Source organism: Pleurodeles waltl, chromosome 5 (genome assembly GCF_031143425.1).
Source record: "Pleurodeles waltl isolate 20211129_DDA chromosome 5, aPleWal1.hap1.20221129, whole genome shotgun sequence".
NCBI lineage: Eukaryota > Metazoa > Chordata > Amphibia > Caudata > Salamandridae > Pleurodeles > Pleurodeles waltl.
Window position 1 is genome coordinate 153887172 of NC_090444.1, and position 24899 is coordinate 153912070.

Genomic DNA, 24899 nt, shown 5'->3' on the forward strand with positions numbered 1-24899 from the left:
TCCAGCAAAGCCCAGTTGTGCCAGGATAGATCCGTTTCACCCTCTGTGGTGTAAGTTACCAGTTCAGCAGGAGCTTATAGACTGATACCCTGTACATCTAAAACCTTTTTGATGTGCAGCCAAATTTGCTTATATCCTTCCTCAGCAACATCCCCTCAGGGCTGTTTCTTTTTTCAGGCACATGCTTTTGATGGCACTTAGGAATTCATTTGGTTCTATCAGTCTCCCATTGGTGGGGGAGGGAAGATATCTGAATAAGGCCAAAATATACTGTAATTTCCTCCTCATTTTGCTCCTCTTTCATGTACAGTGGTTTATAGGAGAGCAATAGTTCTCCGTTTGTCAGACACCATATTTTCACCAGAGGCCCCAAGCCGGGGGATGTGTTATATCGCCTTACATATAGATATCTGATTATTCCTAAAGACGAGGTATATTTTAGGTTTCTAAAAGCACTTCTGGTGGCTGACCAACTGTGAGAGATTCAGATTCCAGGAGGTGCTGCTGAGCCATTTATTTTATTGAAGCTGCAAACAAGACCCCCTGAAGATTGACCTCCTAGCAGGCTATTTACATGGAGGAGGAATCGAGCACAGTAAGTTAGTTGCCTATTATAAGGATGCAGTCATATGATGTATTCTCTGAAAATGCACAGTTCAGCAGCTTGAGAGTAGGTATGCCGTTTTTAAGCTTCGCCTACACAGCGCATGGACTATGCGTCCAGATATTTTGTTTATAGTTTAGTGGGCTAACAATCTGCCCACAGCATACCGTAAATTGTTCTCACTGGCACCTTTATTTGCATTTTTTAAAATTGCTTTTCTACCGTGGGCTTCCCTTCCTTTTTAAGTCGAGCATAAGCATTCCACCTCATCTATACTTTTAAGTAAACTTATACTGTGGGCTTGAATTGATTTCATTTGTTGGTTGCAGTGTCCTTTAAAAATCCTTGCTCGCTAGCGGTCAGATCAGTTCTGCCTCTTCTGTTTAATTACGCTTTGTTGTGTTTGTTTGGTCTTTGTGGATTTTGTTTTCCTTTGCTATTCTGCTCGTGTTTGGCAAAGCTGCTCTACTTGTTTGCAGATCACTTTGTTTTTTACCAGCTTGCCTTCGCTCTAACATTGCTCCAGGAAGCACGTCTGTAAATTATGTTGTCTGATATTTTTTTTTTTTACTTTTGCTAATTATTGAAATTAACATAACATAACATGTGTATTTGTAAAGCGCACGTTCACCCGCAGGCATCTTGGCGCTGAATAACAGATGTTTATTGTTACCCAACTCAATGGTACTCATTTTATCGACCTCAGAATTTTGGATGAAAGGCTGAGTGAACCTGCCGGGATTTGAACCTGTGACCATGAGGTCAAACACAGGACCCTATAGTGGACGCATTAGTCCACTAAGCCACCAGACCCGGATAATTGTGAGCTTAAGCTTTTTGTGGTGTACAGCAATTTTATAAATGTTAACTTTTTCTGTGTGAGATGTGTTGGCTTCATTATAGATCATTTCCTTGTATTCTGAATGAAAATGTTGTCTTTTTGGCACGTTTAATGATTTTTGTTGAAAGAAACTTTCTTGATGACATGGAAAAAAAACATGTGAAAAGAAATAAAACCATGCCCAATATACAAAAAATCAGTGCTTACTTTCTGCTGGCGTTTTCGGTGCGGGGTATTAGTACTCACTTTGGAGGGCCGGTACTTATTTTTCTGCCTCAGTTATTTACAGTGAGCAAAAGACATATGTGGGAAAGACGGAGGAAGGGGAAAAAGAAAAAGCGTCACAAAGGGGGAAAGCAGAAAGCTGCTATAGTGAGCTGAAGTGGCAAGGAGTTAGCTGTAAATGGACTAAAGAGGCCCGAGATCACTTCAGGATTACACGTGTGTCTTTTGCTCAAAGAAATGCCTCATGCAAAAAAATAAGTGACTGCCCCCAAAAATAAGTGCAGGTGCCCCCCCACTGGCACAAATTAAGCACTGATTTTTAAATGTAGCTTTGCATATAGGGCTGTAGGTATAGTTTTGTATGAGTAGCAACATGGGCCCACGTAATTGCTAATATAAATGGAGTTGTCCAAACCTCCCCCTCTTTTCCAGAAAGCACCGCTACCACTTAGTACCTTTTAATGCAGCACTCTCGGTGTATGTGGAATCATTTTGGTGGTCGTTTTGGGTAGGGATGCGTGCATTGTTAAATCTCACCCCCCCAGTCCACTGGTGCTAAATTTCTCGCTGTTTTACACATAACTCATTCCGTTTTCAGAATCCACAGCTGCAATGCAGTTGGATGCAGACACAATTGCCCTCGCCTAATCACGCACACTGTTGCAAACGCACTCAGGGTACATCAGCATCTCATATTTCGAAAGACACATTGCTTCTAGAGAAGATGTGGCATGATAGCCAGAGTTGCTGACTAAGGAACTTCGAAATCAGGTTCGAGTCTCGGCGTCCACCTACTATCCTGTGATTCCAAGCAAAACACTGTACTCTCCCTGTGCCTAAAATCAGCAAGCATTGCCAAAGTCAAAAAGTTTCACCTATGCAAAGTCTGTAGTACAATAATTTATTTGTTGCGCTTGGGCAATGTCACCTGTACCAACTGCCAATAAATGGGTTTTGCTCCTGGGAGTAGTTTGTGTTTTAAGGGCCTTATGTAAAAAGGGCCTTATTTAAAAAATATTCCAGAGGGCCTACTAGCCCTTTAATTACATACAGGGCCACTGGAATCATGTGGCAGAAAGGACCAAAATATGCAGCAGGGCTGACTAATTATTGTGGTAAAAAAAAGTCCAGTTATGGATTTACAATGTCAATAGCTCCCACTCAAGTAAACACAAGATCTATTGCATTGCAAATGCTTGTTTATGTTAGCTCCTCCCGGAAGCATGAACCAAGTACATGTGTTCTTCTTTATCTTTGTTCTTCGTATTTTTTTTATTTCAGTATTCTTCCTGAACCTGCAATGTGCTTTTTTTTATTTTTAGAAATACAGGGATACAGCTTCTTGTTTATGTTGCTTTCATCCTATCTCCTTTCTCTGTTGTTGATTTAGTTACTTACACCTACAGCTGTACTACTCTATGCCACTCCACTATACTCTGTCCCACTCCATTCTATTCTACACCATTCCACTCCACTATATTCCTTGCCAATCTAGGCCAGGCCCCGCCACTCCAGGTCAGGCCAGGCCACGCCACTCCAGGTGTGGCCAGGCCACACCACTCTACTCCAGGTGAGGCCACTCCAGGTGAGGCCAGGTCACGCCATGCCATTCTAGGCCAGGCCGAGACACTCTAGGTGAGGCTGAGCCACTCTAGGTGAGGTCAGACCGCGACAGCCCGGGCCACACCACCCTTGGCACTGCCGCGCCACCCTTGCCACGCTACTCTACGCAACCACACTCTGCACGACTCCTCTCCACACAGTGCCACTCTGTGCTATGGCACTCTAAACTAATCTCTGCCTGCTCTACACCACTCTATTCTACTCAGCGCCATGCCACATAATGGCACTCTGCGCTACTCTGCTCTATGCTATTCTACACTACTCTACACCACTCATCTCTACTTTACACTGCTCCATTCCACTCTGCTAACTTTTAGCCATGTGTACGGCGTTCACGCTACTGTTCAACATGGCTAGATGACATTGGCCTAGCAATAGTTCTCACATATGTGAGATCTATATTGCTTGTTTTTTTATTCCTTACTAATGGTGTTTCTATTAGCCAACTATATTTTTATCCACATAACACAAAGGCAGGATAAGGGTGTAAAGCATGAAGGAGGAGGGCAGATGTACAGATAAAAGATTCGGATTCCTTACTCGCTTAGTGGCAGACTCACCAGCGGCCGCCATGCACATCGGTGATTGGACCATATCCTCTCCACTTCCACGTTCCCTCAACACTTTCCTCTCAAACTGTTACTGAGGATTTTAGAAATCGAAAAAATGAGTCTGTAATTACTGAAGTGGAGGTATGGAAGCTTTAACTGTAACTTTGTTGTGAGTAGAGCTCTTGCGGACAGTCCATTTAATCTAGGATTGCCTGCGCTTACTAACTCCTTCTGCCCAAACAGCTGCACACACGCTAAGTTATATTTTGAAAGCGAAAAAGTAGGAATGACCCATTAAGCAGAGGGCCTTAAAATCTGATTGTCCATTGTTTAACAATGCTCACCCACAAAGAGAGAGTAGAGGTCCAAGTAATGAATACGTCCTTCACTGTTCAGTGTTTCATTAATTCAGTATATTTTTGCTCAAAAATAATTCAAGTGTCAGGCTAAATTAGCCTGTACATTGTAAAATAGTCTGTTCTCGTATTTGAAAAATCTGATATTTCACTCATAAAAATTGATAACAAATGGGAGTCATTGCTTTTAGACCTCCTTGTTCATACGCTGCCCCTGAGTGTTGTACGGAATGTGTGATTTCAGTACGAAAGGCCCATACCCTGCAGTTCCACATCAGATTGTCCAAAGTCACGGCAAACAGAGTGGAAATTGATCTGCAGGTTTACCCTGCCCTTTGCTAGCTTAACTGGACGTTAAGCCCAGAGCACACCCCAGGGACAGATTGTGTACAGGGAGTGCAGAATTATTAGGCAAGTTGTATTTTTGAGGATTAATTTTATTATTGAACAACAACCATGTTCTCAATGAACCCAAAAAACTCATTAATATCAAAGCTGAATATTTTTGGAAGTAGTTTTTAGTTTGTTTTTAGTTTTAGCTATGTTAGGGGGATATCTGTGTGTGCAGGTGACTATTACTGTGCATAATTATTAGGCAACTTAACAAAAAAAAATATATACCCATTTCAATTATTAATTATTACCAGTGAAACCAATATAACATCTCAACATTCACAAATATACATTTCTGACATTCAAAAACAAAACAAAAACAAATCAGTGACCAATATAGCCACCTTTCTTTGCAAGGACACTCAAAAGCCTGCCATCCATGGATTCTGTCAGTGTTTTGATCTGTTCACCATCAACATTGCGTGCAGCAGCAACCACAGCCTCCCAGACACTGTTCAGAGAGGTGTACTGTTTTCCCTCCTTGTAAATCTCACATTTGATGATGGACCACAGGTTCTCAATGGGGTTCAGATCAGGTGAACAAGGAGGCCATGTCATTAGATTTCCTTCTTTTATACCCTTTCTTGCCAGCCACGCTGTGGAGTACTTGGACGCGTGTGATGGAGCATTGTCCTGCATGAAAATCATGTTTTTCTTGAAGGATGCAGACTTCTTCCTGTACCACTGCTTGAAGAAGGTGTCTTCCAGGAACTGGCAGTAGGACTGGGAGTTGAGCTTGACTCCATCCTCAACCCGAAAAGGCCCCACAAGCTCATCTTTGATGATACCAGCTCAAACCAGTACTCCACCTCCACCTTGCTGGTGTCTGAGTCGGACTGGAGCTCTCTGCCCTTTACCAATCCAGCCACGGGCCCATCCATCTGGCCCATCAAGACTCACTCTCATTTCATCAGTCCATAAAACCTTATAAAAATCAGTCTTGAGATATTTCTTGGCCCAGTCTTGACGTTTCAGCTTGTGTGTCTTGTTCAGTGGTGGTCGTCTTTCAGCCTTTCTAACCTTGGCCATGTCTCTGAGTATTGCACACCTTGTGCTTTTGGGCACTCCAGTGATGTTGCAGCTCTGAAATATGGCCAAACTGGTGGCAAGTGGCATCGTGGCAGCTGCACGCTTGACTTTTCTCAGTTCATGGGCAGTTATTTTGCGCCTTGGTTTTTCCACACGCTTCTTGCGACCCTGTTGACTATTTTGAATGAAACGCTTGATTGTTCGATGATCACGCTTCAGAAGCTTTGCAATTTTAAGAGTGCTGCATCCCTCTGCAAGATATCTCACTATTTTTGACTTTTCTGAGCCTGTCAAGTCCTTCTTTTGACCCATTTTGCCAAAGGAAAGGAAGTTGCCTAATAATTATGCACACCTGATATAGGGTGTTGATGTCATTAGACCACACCCCTTCTCATTACAGAGATGCACATCACCGAATATGCTTAATTGGTAGTAGGCTTTCGAGCCTATACAGCTTGGAGTAAGACAACATGCATAAAGAGGATCATGTGGTCAAAATACTCATTTGCCTAATAATTCTGCACTCCCTGTATATTGTACTGCAGTTGAAGCACAGAGCTGACCCTACGGACAGATTGTGTGTATTGTACTGCAGCTGAAGCCCAGGGACAGATTGTGTATATTGTACTGCACCTGAAGCACAGAGCACACCCCAGGGACAGATTGTGTATATTGTACTGCAGCTGAAGCACAGAGCACACCCCAGGGACAGATTGTGTATATTGTACTGCAGCTGAAGCACAGAGCACACCCCAGGGACAGATTGTGTGTATTGTACTGCAGCTGAAGCACAGAGCTGACCCTACGGACAGATTGTGTATATTGTACTACATGAAGGCCAGAACACACCCCAGGGACAGATTGTGTATATTGTACTGCAGCTGAAGCACAGAGCACACCCCACGGGAAGATTGTGTATATTGTACTGCACCTGAAGCACAGAGCACACCCCAGTGACAGATTGTGTATATTGTACTGCAGCTGAAGCACAGAGCTGATCCTACGGACAGATTGTGTATATTGTACTGCAGCTGAAACACAGAGCACACCCCAGGGACAGATTGTGTATATTGTACTGCAACTGAAGCCCAGAGCACACCCCAGACAGATTGTGTATATTGTGCTGTAGCTGAAGCTCCGAGACGACCCCATAGACTGATTGTGTATATTGTACTGCATGTGAAGCCCAGAGCGCACCCCAGGGACAGATTGTGTATATTGTACTGCAGATGAAGCCCAGAGCACACCCCCGGGACAGATTGTGTATATTGTACTGCATTTGAAGCCCAGAGCACACTCCAGGGACAGGTTGTGTATATTGTGCTGAAGCCCAGAGCGCACCCTAGAGACAGATTGTGTATATTGTACTGCAGCTGAAGCACAGAGCACACCCCAGGGACAAATTTTGTATATTGTACTGCAGATGAAGCCCAGAGCACACCCCATGGACAGATTGTGTTTATTGTTGTGCAGTTGAAACCCAGGGCACACCCCAGGGACAGATTGTGTATATTGTACTGCATGTGATGCCCAGAGCACACTCCAGGGACAGATTGTGTATATTGTACTGCATGTGATGCCCAGAGCACACCCCAGGGCCTGATTGTGTATATTGTACTGCATGTGATGCCCAGAGCACACCCCAGGGCCTGATTGTGTATATTGTACTGCATGTGATGCCCAGAGCACACCCCTGGGACAGATTGTGTATATTGTACTGCATGTGATGCCCGGAGCACACCCCAGGGACTGATTGTGTATATTGTTCTGCAGTTGAAACCCAGGGCACACTGCAGAGACAGATTGTGTATATTGTACTGCAGCTGAAGCCCAGAGCTGACCCCACGGGAAGATTGTGTATATTGTACTGCAGCTGAAGCACAGGGCACAACGCAGAGACAGATTGTGTGTATTGTACTGCAGTTGAAGTCTATAGCACACCCCAGAGATTGTGTGTATTGTATTGCAGCTGAAGCCCAGAGCTGACCCCACGGGAAGATTGTGTATATTGTACTGCAGCTGAAGCACAGAGTACACCCCAGGTCCAGATTGTGTATATTGTACTGCATGTGACGCCAACAGCACACCCCTGGAACAGATTGTGTATATTGTACTGCATGTGACGCCCAGAGCACACCCCTGGGACAGATTGTGTATATTGTACTGCATGTGACGCCCAGAGCACACCCCTGGGACATATTGTGTGTATTGTACTGCAGCTGAAGCCCAGGGCACAACGCAGAGACAGATTGTGTGTATTGTACTGCAGTTGAAGTCCATAGCACACCCCAGAGATTGTGTATATTGTATTGCAGTTGAAGCCTAGAGCACACCCCAGGGACATTTTGTGTGTATTGTACTGCATGTGAAGCCCAGAGCACACCCCAGGGACAGATTGTGTATATTGTACTGCATGTGACGCCCAGAGCACACCCCAGGGCCTGATTGTGTATATTGTACTGCATGTGACGCCCAGAGCACACCCCTGGGACAGATTGTGTATATTGTACTGCATGTGAAGCACAGAGCACATCCCAGGGACAGATTGTGTATATTGTACTGCATGTGATGCCCGGAGCACACCCCTGGGACAGATCGTGTATATTGCACTGCATGTGACGCCCAGAGAACACCCCAGGGACAGATTGTGTATATTGTACTGCATGTGACGCCAAGAGCACACCTCAGGGACAGATTGTGTATATTGTACTGCATGTGACGCCCAGAGCACACCCCTGGGACAGATCGTGTATATTGTACTGCATGTGACGCCCAGAGCACACCCCTGGGACAGATCGTGTATATTGTACTGCATGTGACACCCAGAGAACACCCCAGGGACAGATCGTGTATATTGTACTGCATGTGACGCCAAGAGCACACCTCGGGGACAGATTGTGTATATTGTACTGCATGTGACGCCCAGAGCACACCCCTGGGACAGATCGTGTATATTGTACTGCATGTGACGCCCAGAGCACACCCCTGGGACAGATTGTTTATATTGTACTGCATGTGATGCCCAGAGCACACCTCAGTGACAGATTGTGTATATTGTACTTCATGTGATGCCCAGAGCACAACCCTGGGACAGATTGTGTATATTGTACTGCATGTGACGCCCAGAGCACACCCCAGGGACAGATTGTGTATATTGTACTGCATGTGACGCCCAGAGCACACCCCTGGGACAGATTGTGTGTATTGTACTGCAGCTGAAGCCCAGAGCACACCTCCGGGACAGATTGTGTGTATTGTACTGCAGTTGAAGTCCATAGCACACCCCAGAGATTGTGTATATTGTATTGTAGTTGAAGCCTAGAGCACACCCCAGGGACATATTGTGTATATTGTACTGCATGTGAAGTCCAGAGCACACCGCAGAGGCAGATGGTGTATATTTTAGTGCAGTTAAAGCTCAGAGAACACCGCAGGGACTGATTGTGTAGATTATACTCCATGTGACGCCCGGAGCACAACCCAGGGACTGATAGTGTATATTGTACTGCATGTGAAGCCCAGAGCACACCCCTGGGACAGATTGTTTATATTGTACTGCATGTGACGCCAACAGCACACCCCAGGGACTGATTCTGTATATTTTACTGCATGTGAAGCCCAGAGCACACCCCCGGGACAGATCGTGTATATTGTACTGCATGTGACGCCCAGAGCACACCCCAGGGACAGATTGTTTATATTGTACTGCATGTGACGCCCAGAGCACACCTCAGGGACAGATTGTGTATATTGTACTTCATGTGATGCCCAGAGCACACCCCTGGGACAGATTGTGTATATTGTACTGCATGTGACGCCCAGAGCACACCCCAGGGACAGATTGTGTATATTGTACTGCATGTGACGCCCAGAGCACACCCCTGGGACAGATTGTGTGTATTGTACTGCAGGTGAAGCCCAGAGCACACCTCAGGGACAGATTGTGTGTATTGTACTGCAGCTGAAGCCCAGAGCACACCTCAGGGACAGATTGTGTGTATTGTACTGCAGTTGAAGTCCATAGCACACCCCAGAGATTGTGTATATTGTATTGTAGTTGAAGCCTAGAGCACACCCCAGGGACATATTGTGTATATTGTACTGCATGTGAAGTCCAGAGCACACCGCAGAGACAGATGGTGTATATTTTAGTGCAGTTAAAGCTCAGAGAACACCGCAGGGACTGATTGTGTAGATTATACTCCATGTGACGCCCGGAGCACAACCCAGGGACTGATAGTGTATATTGTACTGCATGTGAAGCCCAGAGCACACCCCTGGGACAGATTGTGTATATTGTACTGCAGCTGAAGCACAGAGCACACCCCAGGGACAGATTGTGTATATTGTACTGCAGCTGAAGCCCAGAGCAGAAAGATTATGTATATTGTACTGCATATGAAGCCCAGAGCACACCCCAGGGTATATTGTACTGCAAACAGTTCCAACAAACAAATTCAGAGGCAGCCACTGCTGGGCCAAAGACACGGAAGCCAGAAGTCAAGTGGCTTGGGAAATACATACAACCTTTCTTTTGTTTGGCCTGGTGAGCACCACAGCCTGCTTAAGGCCAGTGCATGGTGAATAATTGTTCACTGTGTACTTTAGTTGAATGTGGATACTTGTCTTGTAAATGGCACAGCCACTATAATAACTTCACAGCCATGGTTGGTTGAGAGGCCGCTGAAACTGGAGAATTTAGCTTGTTGAAGATTTTGCTTTCGTTATGATTCTTAAATGCAGACCTTTGCGTTGTCTTGGCTCAGGAGAGTGAGCATTGCAAGTGCCCGGGCCCACATCTCACCATATAATGAGTAATTAGATTTGCAGAAATCAGTCACAGGCAACCACTGGGATGATGCCTTCTGGTATTTTCATCTTTTTTGCATTATTTTTAAATAAAATGTGCAATGTGGTGCTGTGCAGTAACTGAAGTTTTGCAAAGCTTAACTGACTGGTCATCTTTCAGTTGTTGATTACTGTCGCCCGTTCCATTCATGCAGGGAATGATGCTCCAATTTAGGAAATAGTGAAGACTTGGCTCTTTAAAAAGCAGTACATCAGTGGAACATTTGCCCAGGTGGTAATTGTGTTAAAGTCACAAAGTAAGGAAGTAAAACTGATTACGAAACGTGCCGCCTTCTTGTGTATAATTCGGTATTTCCTGCTGCATAATTTGGTCGACCGTGCCACATAATTTGACCCTCCTAATTGCAGTGGCCTTGATTTGAAGTTCGTTTGTATGTGTATTATCGATGTAATGTGCTAACAGTTTACATAAATGATACTGGCCAGCAAAACCTATCTGTGGTGTACAATAACTGAATGGTAACTCTTCAGCAGGTCACCAAACTGGTTATGTTTCCCATATCCTCTTGCAGTGTTTGTTTCTGATTTCGAAAGGCGTTTTGTGGGTGCTCGCGTTTGCTGGTTGTTTTGTACTCCTATTTCACTGGGGCCAGTTGCCACTTTTTTCTTGGTTTTTGCTGGTTTGTGCTTGGTGAGATGGTGATTTTCCGGATTCTCTTATCGCCAGGAACCCTGACCTTGCAGTCTCATCTAACAGCCATGAATGTATGATGACTAACGTCTCTTATTTAACTAGCTAGGTCTAGGCGAACCAGCACACTCCATGCCTTTTCTGGGGTGGAGGTTAAACCACAATGATTGTGCAGCTTTATTCACACACAAATGAAAATAGAGCATTGAAATTAAAACCAGTATTGAAGATGATGATGCCATACTCAGGACGAGTTCTTGGTAACTAATAGTACTATCAGGGTATGAGTTCTTGGTAGCTAATAGTACTATCAGGCTATGAGTTCTTGGTAGCTAATAGTACTATCAGGCTATGAGTTCTTGGTAACTAATAGTACCATCAGGCTATGAGTTCTTGGTAACTAATAGTACTATCAGGCTATGAGTTCTTGGTAACTAATAGTACTATCAGGCTATGAGTTCTTGGTAACTAATATTACTATCAGGCTATGAGTTCTTGGTAACTAATAGTACTATCAGGCTATGAGTTCTTGGTAACTAATAGTACTATCAGGCTGTGAGTTCTTGGTAACTAATAGTACTATCAGGCTATGAGTTCTTGGTAACTAATAGTACTATCAGGCTGTGAGTTCTTGGTAATCAGGCTATGAGTTCTTGGTAACTAATAGTACTATCAGGCTGTGAGTTCTTGGTAACTAATAGTATTATCAGGCTGTGAGTTCTTGGTAACTAATAGTACTATCAGGCTGTGAGTTCTTGGTAATCAGGCTATGAGTTCTTGGTAACTAATAGTACTATCAGGCTGTGAGTTCTTGGTAACTAATAGTACTATCAGGCTGTGAGTTCTTGGTAACTAATAGTACTATCAGGCTGTGAGTTCTTGGTAACTAATAGTACTATCAGGCTGTGAGTTCTTGGTAACTAATAGTACTATCAGGCTATGAGTTCTTGGTAACTAATAGTACTATCAGGCTATGAGTTCTTGGTAACTAATAGTACTATCAGGCTGTGAGTTCTTGGTAACTAATAGTACTATCAGACTATGAGTTCTTGGTAACTAATAGTACTATCAGGCTGTGAGTTCTTGGTAATCAGGCTATGAATTCTTGGTAACTAATAGTACTATCAGGCTGTGAGTTCTTGGTAACTAATAGTATTATCAGGCTGTGAGTTCTTGGTAACTAATAGTACTATCAGGCTGTGAGTTCTTGGTAATCAGGCTATGAGTTCTTGGTAACTAATAGTACTATCAGGCTGTGAGTTCTTGGTAACTAATAGTACTATCAGGCTGTGAGTTCTTGGTAACTAATAGTACTATCAGGCTGTGAGTTCTTGGTAACTAATAGTACTATCAGGCTGTGAGTTCTTGGTAATCAGGCTATGAGTTCTTGGTAACTAATAGTACTATCAGGCTATGAGTTCTTGGTAACTAATAGTACTATCAGGCTATGAGTTCTTGGTAACTAATAGTACTATCAGGCTGTGAGTTCTTGGTAACTAATAGTACTATCAGGCTGTGAGTTCTTGGTAACTAATAGTACTATCAGGCTATGAGTTCTTGGTAACTAATAGTACTATCAGGCTATGAGTTCTTGGTAACTAATAGTACTATCAGGCTGTGAGTTCTTGGTAACTAATAGTACTATCAGGCTATGAGTTCTTGGTAACTAATAGTACTATCAGGCTATGAGTTCTTGGTAACTAATAGTACTATCAGGCTGTGTGTATTTCTATCCAACGCAGTTTCCAAGTAGTGTGATCTTGCAGTTTGGTCTAAGTGTCAGTATGCATTGTCGACCGAGGCAAGGTCTTATCACTCCCTGTTGATCTTGTTCCATGTTCAACGTGCACATTGTTCTCTACACCCTTAGCACGTGTGATTCTTTCTCTTGTATGAATTTTTGTTGAGTGGTAATTTTAGGTCTGATCCATTGAAGCGTAATCCCCATTACGTCTGCAGAATGAACGTGTATTGCTATGGGCACCTAAAAAAAAAATCAATAGCTCTCTACTCCGCCCAACTAAATATAAGGTTTTTACTTCAAGCAAGATCGTAGAGCTTGCTCTTTTGTGTAAACACATTCTTTTGTTTTTCAGATGTTTCTCACCGTGTACCTCAGCAACAACGAACAGCATTTTACAGAGGTGCCAATCACACCAGAAACCACCTGCCGAGATATCATTGAACTGTGCAAAGAGCCTGGTGAAGTAGACTGTCATCTTGCCCAAGTATGGCGAAACTCTGGTATGACCTGCTTAAAACTCATATCTTTAAATGAGAACCATTATTTGCTTGACTGATCTTTCCTCTTTCCCATCCACCATCACCCATTAGTAAAGTTGGAACTACCTTTCAATTGAGACAAGTTAGATGATGTAATTTGTTTTTTTATTTTATCTTTAAAATGTTCCGATTAAAACACCATGCATACTTGTTTGCAGATTCTTGTGAAAATATTGTTTTGTATTTCTGTGGTACTAGCTCCGTATTCAGAACCTTATCCTCTTAGTTGGCAGTACCAGAAACTTCCCAATAGGCCAGAGAGACCTACGACTGTTATGGCTAAAAAATTGAAGGGGTCTAAAGTTATCAGAAGGATTGTATAATAAGGTACACTTTAAAGGGGTTGTGAAGGTGGCTGATTTTCTTTTTTTTTTTTTTTTTTTTTTCTTCTTCTTTTTTTGAGATCTGCCTAAAGACAACTTTAGTTATTTGGCTAACCTCATGTTTTCCAAAAAACGTGTGGTAAAAATACCTATAAGGTGTCATGAATTTGACATTTTTTTACCTAGTTTTTAGGCTGAGCCTAGGCAGCGCGCAAGCGCTGTCAGCTCGACATGCTGTTTCTACATCTGTGGGCTTTCAGCCACACCCACCACACTTTTATTCGTTGCTCGGTCTGCCTTTTAAAATTCCTTTACTTTCATACAGGGAGTGCAGAATTATTAGGCAAGTTGTATTTTTGAGGATTAATTTTATTATTGAACAACAACCATGTTCTCAATGAACCCAAAAAACTCATTAATATCAAAGCTGAATATTTTTGGAAGTAGTTTTTAGTTTGTTTTTAGTTTGAGCTATGTTAGGGGGATATCTGTGTGTGCAGGTGACTATTACTGTGCATAATTATTAGGCAACTTAACAAAAAAAAATATATACCCATTTCAATTATTAATTATTACCAGTGAAACCAATATAACATCTCAACATTCACAAATATACATTTCTGACATTAAAAAACAAAACAAAAACAAATCAGTGACCAATATAGCCACCTTTCTTTGCAAGGACACTCAAAAGCCTGCCATCCATGGATTCTGTCAGTGTTTTGATCTGTTCACCATCAACATTGCGTGCAGCAGCAACCACAGCCTCCCAGACACTGTTCAGAGAGGTGTACTGTTTTCCCTCCTTGTAAATCTCACATTTGATGATGGACCACAGGTTCTCAATGGGGTTCAGATCAGGTGAACAAGGAGGCCATGTCATTAGATTTCCTTCTTTTATACCCTTTCTTGCTAGCCACGCTGTGGAGTACTTGGACGCGTGTGATGGAGCATTGTCCTGCATGAAAATCATGTTTTTCTTGAAGGATGCAGACTTCTTCCTGTACCACTGCTTGAAGAAGGTGTCTTCCAGGAACTGGCAGCAGGACTGGGAGTTGAGCTTGACTCCATCCTCAACCCGAAAAGGCCCCACAAGCTCATCTTTGATGATACCAGCCCAAACCAGTACTCCACCTCCACCTTGCTGGCGTCTGAGTCGGACTGGAGCTCTCTGCCCTTTACCAATCCAGCCACGGGCCCATCCATCTGGCCCATCAAGACTCACTCTCATTTCATCAGTCCATAAAACCTTAGAAAAATCAGTCTTGAGATATTTCTTGGCCCAGTCTTGACGTTTCAGCTTGTGTGTCTTGTTCAGTGGTGGTCGTCTTTCAGCCTTTCTTACCTTGGCCATGTCTCTGAGTATTGCACACCTTGTGCTTTTGGGCACTCCAGTGATCCAGCTCTGAAATATGGCCAAACTGGTGGCAAGTGGCATCGTGGCAGCTGCACGCTTGACTTTTCTCAGTTCATGGGCAGTTATTTTGCGCCTTGGTTTTTCCACACGCTTCTTGCGACCCTGTTGACTATTTTGAATGAAACGCTTGATTGTTCGATGATCACGCTTCAGAAGCTTTGCAATTGTAAGAGTGCTGCATCCCTCTGCAAGATATCTCACTATTTTTGACTTTTCTGAGCCTGTCAAGTCCTTCTTTTGACCCATTTTGCCAAAGGAAAGGAAGTTGCCTAATAATTATGCACACCTGATATAGGGTGTTGATGTCATTAGACCACACCCCTTCTCATTACAGAGATGCACATCACCTAATATGCTTAATTGGTAGTAGGCTTTCGAGCCTATACAGCTTGGAGTAAGACAACATGCATAAAGAGGATGATGTGGTCAAAATACTCATTTGCCTAATAATTCTGCACTCCCTGTAGGTAACTGCTATATATTTGTCCTGCCTTGTTTCCGCCCTGGAGATTGACTCTGTTACAGTTATCATTTCACTTCTGGCCTTTTACTTTATTTCGGTGCACTTTTTTTTTTCTTCCTTTAGACTCGTTGACTCAGCTCGTGGTGCCATCCCCTCATCTCCTCTTGTCCGTTGTTGCGTTTCAAGGTTGTGTCGGCGCCAGTCGCAATTCAGTTCATCTCCCTGTGCAGCCCCCCCACCCTCAAATCATACTCTTTCAGTCTATTTCCTTTATATTTCACGCTGTGACATACGCATACAGCGTTTCATGTTTTTTTTTAAATCATTCGCCCCTTGTTTTATGTTTCCTGTAGCAGCAGTGAGAAGATGCAGAAATACTGTGTATTTTCTCCATGACTGCTGCTTGCCGTTCACTTAATTTGCACATATGTGTTGTTTTCCCAAATTAACCCAGTGTCAGCATTGTTAAGTATCTCTGAAGTGACTTACTGTCTTAGTTTGCCATTCAGAAGTGGGAGCTCGTCCTAGCAGAGCACTGGCGAGAGCTTGAGGGCAACTATGAGGCAGGGTGAGAGGGGACGGAGACTCTTCTGGCAATGATAAGAAGAGGGAGAAATAAAAATAACCAGGTAAGTGATAAATGGGGGGTGAAAACCGACAGCATATACCTCTCACACTGGGGAAGGTACATGCCCTTGGCTTCTTCTCTGCAGTCCCTCCTCTGCACCTCGCTAAAAGCCTTATGCTGCCCCACGCCAAAATAAATAACTATATTTAAACAAATGTCTTCTGTACTTGATAAGCACAGATGGGTAGAGGATGGCAAATGTTTTTTAAAACACAAAACAAACCTCGAAGGAAGCACAAGGGAGGTACTCTGAGAAGCCCTGCTCTGTGCCGCTGTGGGGTCGGGGTGTATTCAGGGGGGTCTCATGGGGAGTGGCTGACGCGTGCAGCAAGCTGCAAATTCACTAATGAGTTACAGCCCTGAAACCAACAGCTTCGTTAACCCCTGCTCGGTCAACTCAGGCCCCTCCCCTATCCCAGTCCACAAGCTAAAACCAGAATCTGGCTTGAGAGCGTAAGTTATACTGCATGACAAGCAATATTATGAAATAGGCAAGCAACATACAACATTTATCTATATACATCTATGTTTTATATAGCAATTCCCACGGTGGCCAGCACTGCTTCCAATGCAGGCTGATTTTGACTGAGAAAAATAATTTGCCCCGATCACAACGTGTTTTGAGTAAGGATGTTTGCATTAGAACTAGCATTTTTTGGGTTTACCACAAACATTTTTATGCTCTGTCCAAACCTACATACAAATTACACCAGCGCCTAGGCAGCGCATGTTGTATTCATTTTGTGGGGTTTCACCACGGCCACTTGAAGTAACAGTAAATATTGTAGCACCCAGGATAATGTGCTGCATGCTGAAACACCTATAAGGTCTCAAAGGCGAGACCTATTGGCTATGCAGATGCTTGTTCTTTTTTTTGTGTGATAGTTTTGTGTACTTCACTTCTACACTGCTACTTTGTGTAACTCTTTTTATTGATATTTTAATGAAGACAAAAGGAAATAACAGCAATCTTCTGTTCATCACCCCAGCTGAGACACTACACACAGTTCTAAATATGGCAGTTGGGGTTAGTAACTTTACTGGAGGGAATTGCTATGCCTCGTAGGCCAAAAGCCCTCAATGAGGAGGAAGCACAGGGCTTGTCTGACTTCCACACATCAACCTATAAACAGGCTTCCATTGAGCCTCAGCTCAGAAGTGAATTCCATTCATATTACTGATTAGCTGTTCCATCGCTAAAAGTTACAAGTTTGTGGAGTCACTAAATGAGCAAAGGAGATTCTGTTCTCTTCCAGTTGTGTGCAGTAGTCAAGTTTAGCTGCTCGCAGGCATTGCAGTATCCTCAGTCGTTCATTTCAAGTGCAGGAGGTTTCACCCCAAATGTTGCACCACTGGAGTAAAGTATAGTGGGAACCTCAGCACATCTTTCAACCTATCTGCCACTTTTTTTCCTGAAAAGGGCGGAGCCTGGGACAGTGCTACCAGATATGTAGCACATCCCCCAATGCCTCCCCTCCAGCAGTTAGGTCTTGCATTTGGATACATGTTGCGCAGGCAAGCCAAACCATACCGTATCATGGATGTCCATTCCCTGAATGGATGTGGAAGATGAGTTTATGTTCTTCCCCAGCCTTTTTCACTGCTTCCAAGTGATTTGTGTTCCTAACAGGTACTTCCAGGTCTGGTTGGGTTTCCATATCTGTGGTGTTTGTTGTGCAAGGAACAGTCAAAACAAATTTGAGATGGTGTCTATCAATTTGGGGGAAATAGTGTCTTGAATTGGATCCTTGCCACGTATGATCGCCTGCTGAACCTCTGGGTTCATAACCCAATGGCAGATCTGGGTGTAGGGCATTCCTTTGTCAGAAAGGTGAAAATCAGTTTGCAAAAAGATTTTAGGGGTGCGGTTCTAAACATATCTGAAATCATCTGGAATCGCCCTCTCCCAGGTCTCGCCATCCAGGGCTGGTGTAAAGTCATCATTTCAATGTATGGGGCAAGGGCTATGGTACTAGCTGCTTGGCCACTACAAAGGTATCCACACCCTCAATGTCATGCACATGGGGGACTAAAGTATGAGTTGTGTGGCCTATGTTTTTTACTCAACCAGAGTAAGTGCTTCAGGGGTCTTCAAACTATAGCATGATCGATTTCCTTCAGTTCTTTTCAGGCACTAGCATAGACCATTCCACTGCAATCCACAGTTGGGTGGCAGAATTATAGTGGGGGTGTTCTTGCCAGGTCAACCCCCTACCTCTCTGGGCTGAAGCGGTAATCTTTTAGGAACTCTAGAAGTCTTGGCTCTTTATAGGAAGTGCAGTAATCATTTCTGGATATGATTTAAATATGGGGCATCTAACCAAACCGTAAGACCTGAATAAAATACAGGAGTCGCAGAAGAATGTCCTTCTTTACGGTGTTAAACAGGTTACCCCACAACAAATCTCTTTTTAGACCAGCAGAATGAGAATGCCCAACTCAATTCGATCGCTTCTTTCTCCCTAAGAGTAAGGTTCAAGACCTTTGATTTGTCAAAGTTACTTTTGAGGCCAAAGACTGACTTCCAAGTGTGAGTAAGGACCATAACGGCAGGGAGGGAGGTACCCAGCGTGAGCATGACATTGTCTGCATACAAGGAGAGCCTATATATTTGGGCAGTGAAAGTGATCCAAGTGACCGATTGCTTAACTAGAGAGGCCAGTGGCTCGTTAAAAGAGGGAAAAAAGTAAGGGCAGGAGCAGGCACCCTGTGTGGGCCCCCTGTGTAAATTTAAAAGCTATGAAAATTTAGCCATTTAAGTTGAATCTAGCAGACAGTCGGACATAGAGGACTGTTAAAAACACGTGGGCCCATTCTCAGCCTCTGTAGAACAAGGTGAAAAAAGGGCCAATTCACCCGGTTGAAAGCCTTTCCTGCATCTAGGAACACAAGGAAAGTGAGGGTCTTTTTGACCAGGTGTATAGTAGACCTGCTATTATCATGCATCTGGTGCCCCTAAACGAATCCGCTCCACTCTGAATAAACCAGCGTGGGAAGGACCTTTTTAAGACAGGTGATCAAAAGTTTAGTGTAGACCTTCACATCAATATTAATTAGTTATTGGGTGATATACAGTACAGAGTTGGGAGTCCTGCCTTGCTTTCAACAGGACCAAAAATAATAGCTTGGCCCATAGTGATCATCTTGGTGCCATTGCTAGTGAAAAAATTGAGTGAAGACATGAGTTTAGTGACCAGTTTGCTCACAAAGGTTTTCTAAAATTGTGCTGTCTGTCAGTCTGAACCAGGGGGTTTGTTGAACTTTCCTGATTTATTGTCCTGCATGACCATGTCGAGCTGGATGGGCTGTTTCATCTCTTTCCCTCTGCAGCGCTGTGACTTTGGGGAGCTGGTCCCAGTCAAAGTTTTTGTCTTGGCAGAAAGTATTATTCTCCGGAGTACATGTTAGAGTAAAACTAGCAAAATTAGTTAACTTTATCTTTATCTATCACATGTTCTCCTTCTGTGTTATGAAGAGTTTTAATATATTCCTTCTTTCACCTGCTACATAGCAAACTGGCTAGTTGGGTACCTACGTTATCACCTTCTGCAAAAGTTTATTTTTTGAGGTGGAGCACAGCCAATTCAACTTTGTATGTGTAATACAAACAGAGCCAGCTGCTGGCCGAGAGTAACCTTAGTGGGAGCTAGCAGGAAAGCAAGCTGACCCTTTCTCCTTACAAATCTCTGTTCTCCTGTTCCAGCTTTTATATTTCTAATTTGTGTTGGCTCTTATCCACAGTTGCTAAGAACCTGCTTCTGAACACCACCTTTAAGGCGTCCCAGACTTCGCCTTTTAGCAGTTTCTCTTCTTCATTAGTTGTAAGGAAATACCTGCCTTGGCATGGTTACCCCCTGACTTTTTGCCTTTGCTGATGCTATGTTTTGAATTGAAAGTGTGCTGAGGCCTGCTAACCAGGCCCCAGCACCAGTGTTCTTTCCCTAACCTGTACTTTTGTATCCACAATTGGCACACCCTGGCATCCAGATAAGTCCCTTGTAAATGGTACCCCTGGTACCAAGGGCCCTGATGCCAAGGAAGGTCTCTAAGGGCTGCAGCATGTCTTATGCCACCCTGGAGACCCCTCACTCAGCACAGACACCCTGCTTGCCAGCTTGTGTGTGCTGGTGAGAACAAAACGAGTAAGTCGACATGGCACTCCCCTCAGGGTGCCATGCCAGCCTCTCACTGCCTATGCAGGTGTAGATAAGTCACCCCTCTAGTAGGCCTTACAGCCCTAAGGCATGGTGCACTATACCATAGGTGAGGGCACCAGTGCATGAGCACTGTGCCCCTACAGTGTCTAAGCAATACCTTAGACATTGTAAGTGCAGGGTAGCCATAAGAGTATATGGTCTGGGAGTCTGTTTTACACGAACTCCACAGCACCATAATGGCTACACTGAAAACTGGGAAGTTTGGTGTAAGGAAATGCCTCCTTGGCATGGTTGCCCCCTGACTTTTTGCCTTTGCTGATGCTATGTTTACAATTGAAAGTGTGCTGAGGCCTGCTAACCAGGCCCCAGCACCAGTGTTCTTTCCCTAACCTGTACTTTTGTATCCACAATTGGCAGACCCTGGCATCCAGATAAGTCCCTTGTAACTGGTACTTCTAGTACCAAGGGCCCTGATGCCAAGGAAGGTCTCTAAGGGCTGCAGCATGTCTTATGCCACCCTGGAGACCTCTCACTCAGCACAGACACACTGCTTGCCAGCTTGTGTGTGCTAGTGAGAACAAAACGAGTAAGTCGACATGGCACTCCCCTCAGGGTGCCATGCCAGCCTCTCACTGCCTATGCAAGTATAGGTCAGTCACCCCTCTAGCAGGCCTTACAGCCCTAAGGCAGGGTGCACTATACCATAGGTGAGGGTACCAGTGCATGAGCATGGTACCCCTACAGTGTCTAAACAAAACCTTAGACATTGTAAGTGCAGGGTAGCCATAAGAGTATATGGTCTGGGAGTTTGTCAAACACGAACTCCACAGCACCATAATGGCTACACTGAAAACTGGGAAGTTTGGTATCAAACTTCTCAGCACAATAAATGCACACTGATGCCAGTGTACATTTTATTGCAAAATACACCCCAGAGGGCACCTTAGAGGTGCCCCCTGAAACTTAACCGACTGTCTGTGTAGGCTGACTAGTTCCAGCAGCCTGCCACACTAGAGACATGTTGCTCGCCCCATGGGGAGAGTGCCTTTGTCACTCTGAGGCCAGTAACAAAGCCTGCACTGGGTGGAGATGCTAACACCTCCCCCAGGCAGGAGCTGTAACACCTGGCGGTGAGCCTCAAAGGCTCACCCCTTTGTCACAGCCCAGCAGGGCACTCCAGCTTAGTGGAGTTGCCCGCCCCCTCCGGCCACGGCCCCCACTTTTGGCGGCAAGGCTGGAGGGAACAAAGAAAGCAACAAGGAGGAGTCACTGGCCAGTCAGGACAGCCCCTAAGGTGTCCTGAGCTGAAGTGACTCTAACTTTTAGAAATCCTCCATCTTGCAGATGGAGGATTCCCCCAATAGGGTTAGGATTGTGACCCCCTCCCCTTGGGAGGAGGCACAAAGAGGGTGTACCCACCCTCAGGGCTAGTAGCCATTGGCTACTAACCCCCCAGACCTAAACACGCCCTTAAATTTAGTATTTAAGGGCTACCCTGAACCCTAGAAAATGAGATTCCTGCAACTACAAGAAGAAGGACTGCCTAGCTGAAAACCCCTGCAGAGGAAGACCAGAAGACGACAACTGCCTTGGCTCCAGAAACTCACCGGCCTGTCTCCTGCCTTCCAAAGATCCTGCTCCAGCGACGCCTTCCAAAGGGACCAGCGACCTCGACATCCTCTGAGGACTGCCCCTGCTTCGAAAAGACAAGAAACTCCCGAGGACAGCGGACCTGCTCCAAGAAAGGCTGCAACTTTGTTTCCAGCAGCTTTGAAAGAACCCTGCAAGCTCCCCGCAAGAAGCGTGAGACTTGCAACACTGCACCCGGCGACCCCGACTCGGCTGGTGGAGATCCAACACCTCAGGAGGGACCCCAGGACTACTCTGATACTGTGAGTACCAAAACCTGTCCCCCCTGAGCCCCCACAGCGCCGCCTGCAGAGGGAATCCCGAGGCTTCCCCTGACCGCGACTCTTTGAATCCTAAGTCCCGACACCTGGGAGAGACCCTGCACCCGCAGCCCCCAGGACCTGAAGGACCGGACTTTCACTGGAGAAGTGACCCCCAGGAGTCCCTCTCCCTTGTCCAAGTGGAGGTTTCCCCGAGGAACCCCCCCCTTGCCTGCCTGCAGCGCTGAAGAGATCCCGAGATCTCTCATAGACTAACATTGCGAACCCGACGCTTGTTTCTACACTGCACCCGGCCGCCCCCGTGCTGCTGAGGGTGCAATTTCTGTGTGGGCTTGTGTCCCCCCCGGTGCCCTACAAAACCCCCCTGGTCTGCCCTCCGAAGACGCGGGTACTTACCTGCAAGCAGACCGGAACCGGGGCACCCCCTTCTCTCCATTCTAGCCTATGTGTTTTGGGCACCACTTTGAACTCTGCACCTGACCGGCCCTGAGCTGCTGGTGTGGTGACTTTGGGGTTGCTCTGAACCCCCAACGGTGGGCTACCTTGGACCAAGAACTGAACCCTGTAAGTGTCTTACTTACCTGGTAAAACTAACCAAATACTTACCTCCCCTAGGAACTGTGAAAATTGCACTAAGTGTCCACTTTTAAAACGGCTATTTGTGAATAACTTGAAAAGTATACATGCAATTTTGATGATTTGAAGTTCCTAAAGTACTTACCTGCAATACCTTTCGAATGAGATATTACATGTAGAATTTGAACCTGTGGTTCTTAAAATAAACTAAGAAAAGATATTTTTCTATATAAAAACCTATTGGCTGGATTTGTCTCTGAGTGTGTGTACCTCATTTATTGTCTATGTGTATGTACAACAAATGCTTAACACTACTCCTTGGATAAGCCTACTGCTCGACCACACTACCACAAAATAGAGCATTAGTATTATCTCTTTTTACCACTATTTTACCTCTAAGGGGAACCCTTGGACTCTGTGCATGCTATTCCTTACTTTGAAATAGCACATACAGAGCCAACTTCCTACATTTGGTATCAAACTTCTCAGCACAATAAATGCACACTGATGCCAGTGTACATTTTATTGTAAAATACACCCCAGAGGGCACCTTAGAGGTGCCCCCTGAAACCTTAACCGACTATCTGTGTAGGCTGACTGGTTCCAGCAGCCTGCCACAACCGAGACATGTTGCTGGCCCCATGGGGAGAGTGCCTTTGTCACTCTGAGGCCAGTAACAAAGCCTGCACTGGGTGGAGATGCTAACACCTCCCCCAGGCAGGAGCTGTCACACCTGGCGGTGAGCCTCAAAGGCTCACCCCTTTGTGCCAGCACCGCAGGACACTCCAGCTAGTGGAGTTGCCCGCCCCCTCCGGCCACGGCCCCCACTTTTGGCGGCAAGGCCGGAGAAAATAATGAGAATAACAAGGAGGAGTCACTGGCCAGTCAGGACAGCCCCTAAGGTGTCCTGAGCTGAAGTGACTCTAACTTTTAGAAATCCTCCATCTTGCAGATGGAGGATTCCCCAATAGGATTAGGGATGTGACCCCCTCCCCTTGGGAGGAGGCACAAAGAGGGTGTACCCACCCTCAGGGCTAGTAGCCATTGGCTACTAACCCCCCAGACCTAAACACGCCCTTAAATTTAGTATTTAAGGGCTTCCCTGAACCAAAGAATTTAGATTCCTGAAACTACAAGAAGAAGAAGACTGCTGAGCTGAAAAACCCTTGCCGAGGAAGAACAGGAGACACCAACTGCTTTGGCCCCAGACTTACCGGCCTGTCTCCTGCCTTCCAAAGAAACCTGCTCCAGCGACGCTTTCCAAGGGACCAGCGACCTCTGAATCCTCTGAGGACTGCCCTGCTTCAAGAAAGACAAGAAACTCCTGAGGACAGCGGCACTGCTCCAAAAGAACTGCAACTTTGTTTCAAGGAGCAGATTTAAAGACCCCTGCAACTCCCCGCAAGAAGCGTGAGACTTGCAACACTGCACCCGGCGACCCCGACTCGACTGGTGGAGAACCAACATCTCAGGGAGGACCCTCCGGCGACTCCGAGACCGTGAGTAACCAAAGTTGTCCCCCCTGGGCCCCCACAGCGACGCCTGGAGAGGGAATCCCGAGGCTCCCCCTGACCGCGACTGCCTGAACTCCATTTCCCGACGGCTGGAAAAGACCCTGCACCCGCAGCCCCCAGCACCTAAAGGAACGGAACTCCTGTGCAGGAGTGACCCCCAGGAGGCCCTCTCCCTTGTCCAGGTGGTGGCTACCCCGAGGAGCCCCCCCCCTTGCCTGCCTGCAACGCTGAAGAGATCCCTTGATCTCTCATTGAAAACCATTGAAAACCCGACGTGTGTTTGCACACTGCACCCGGCCGCCCTCGCGCTGCTGAGGGTGTACTTTTTGTGCTGACTTGTGTCCCCCCCGGTGCCCTACAAAACCCCCCTGGTCTGCCCTCCGAAGACGCGGGTACTTACCTGCTGGCCGACTGGAACCGGGGCACCCCCTTCTCCCCATTGAAGCCTATGTGTTTTGGGCACCTCTTTGACCTCTGCACCTGACCGGCCCTGAGCTGTTGGTGTG

At 45.4% G+C, this 24899-nt stretch overlaps 1 protein-coding gene across 2 annotated transcripts in view; it reads left to right on the top strand.

Annotated features, from left to right (window-relative positions):
- TP53BP2 (tumor protein p53 binding protein 2) overlaps positions 1 to 24899 on the top strand; it is a 317637-nt gene that overhangs the window by 21659 nt on the left and 271079 nt on the right. For both annotated transcript variants that reach the window (XM_069233831.1, XM_069233830.1), the window contains exon 2: positions 13219 to 13366. In XM_069233831.1, the coding sequence (XP_069089932.1) occupies positions 13219 to 13366 (148 nt within the window). The remainder of the gene's footprint in view (positions 1 to 13218; positions 13367 to 24899) is intronic.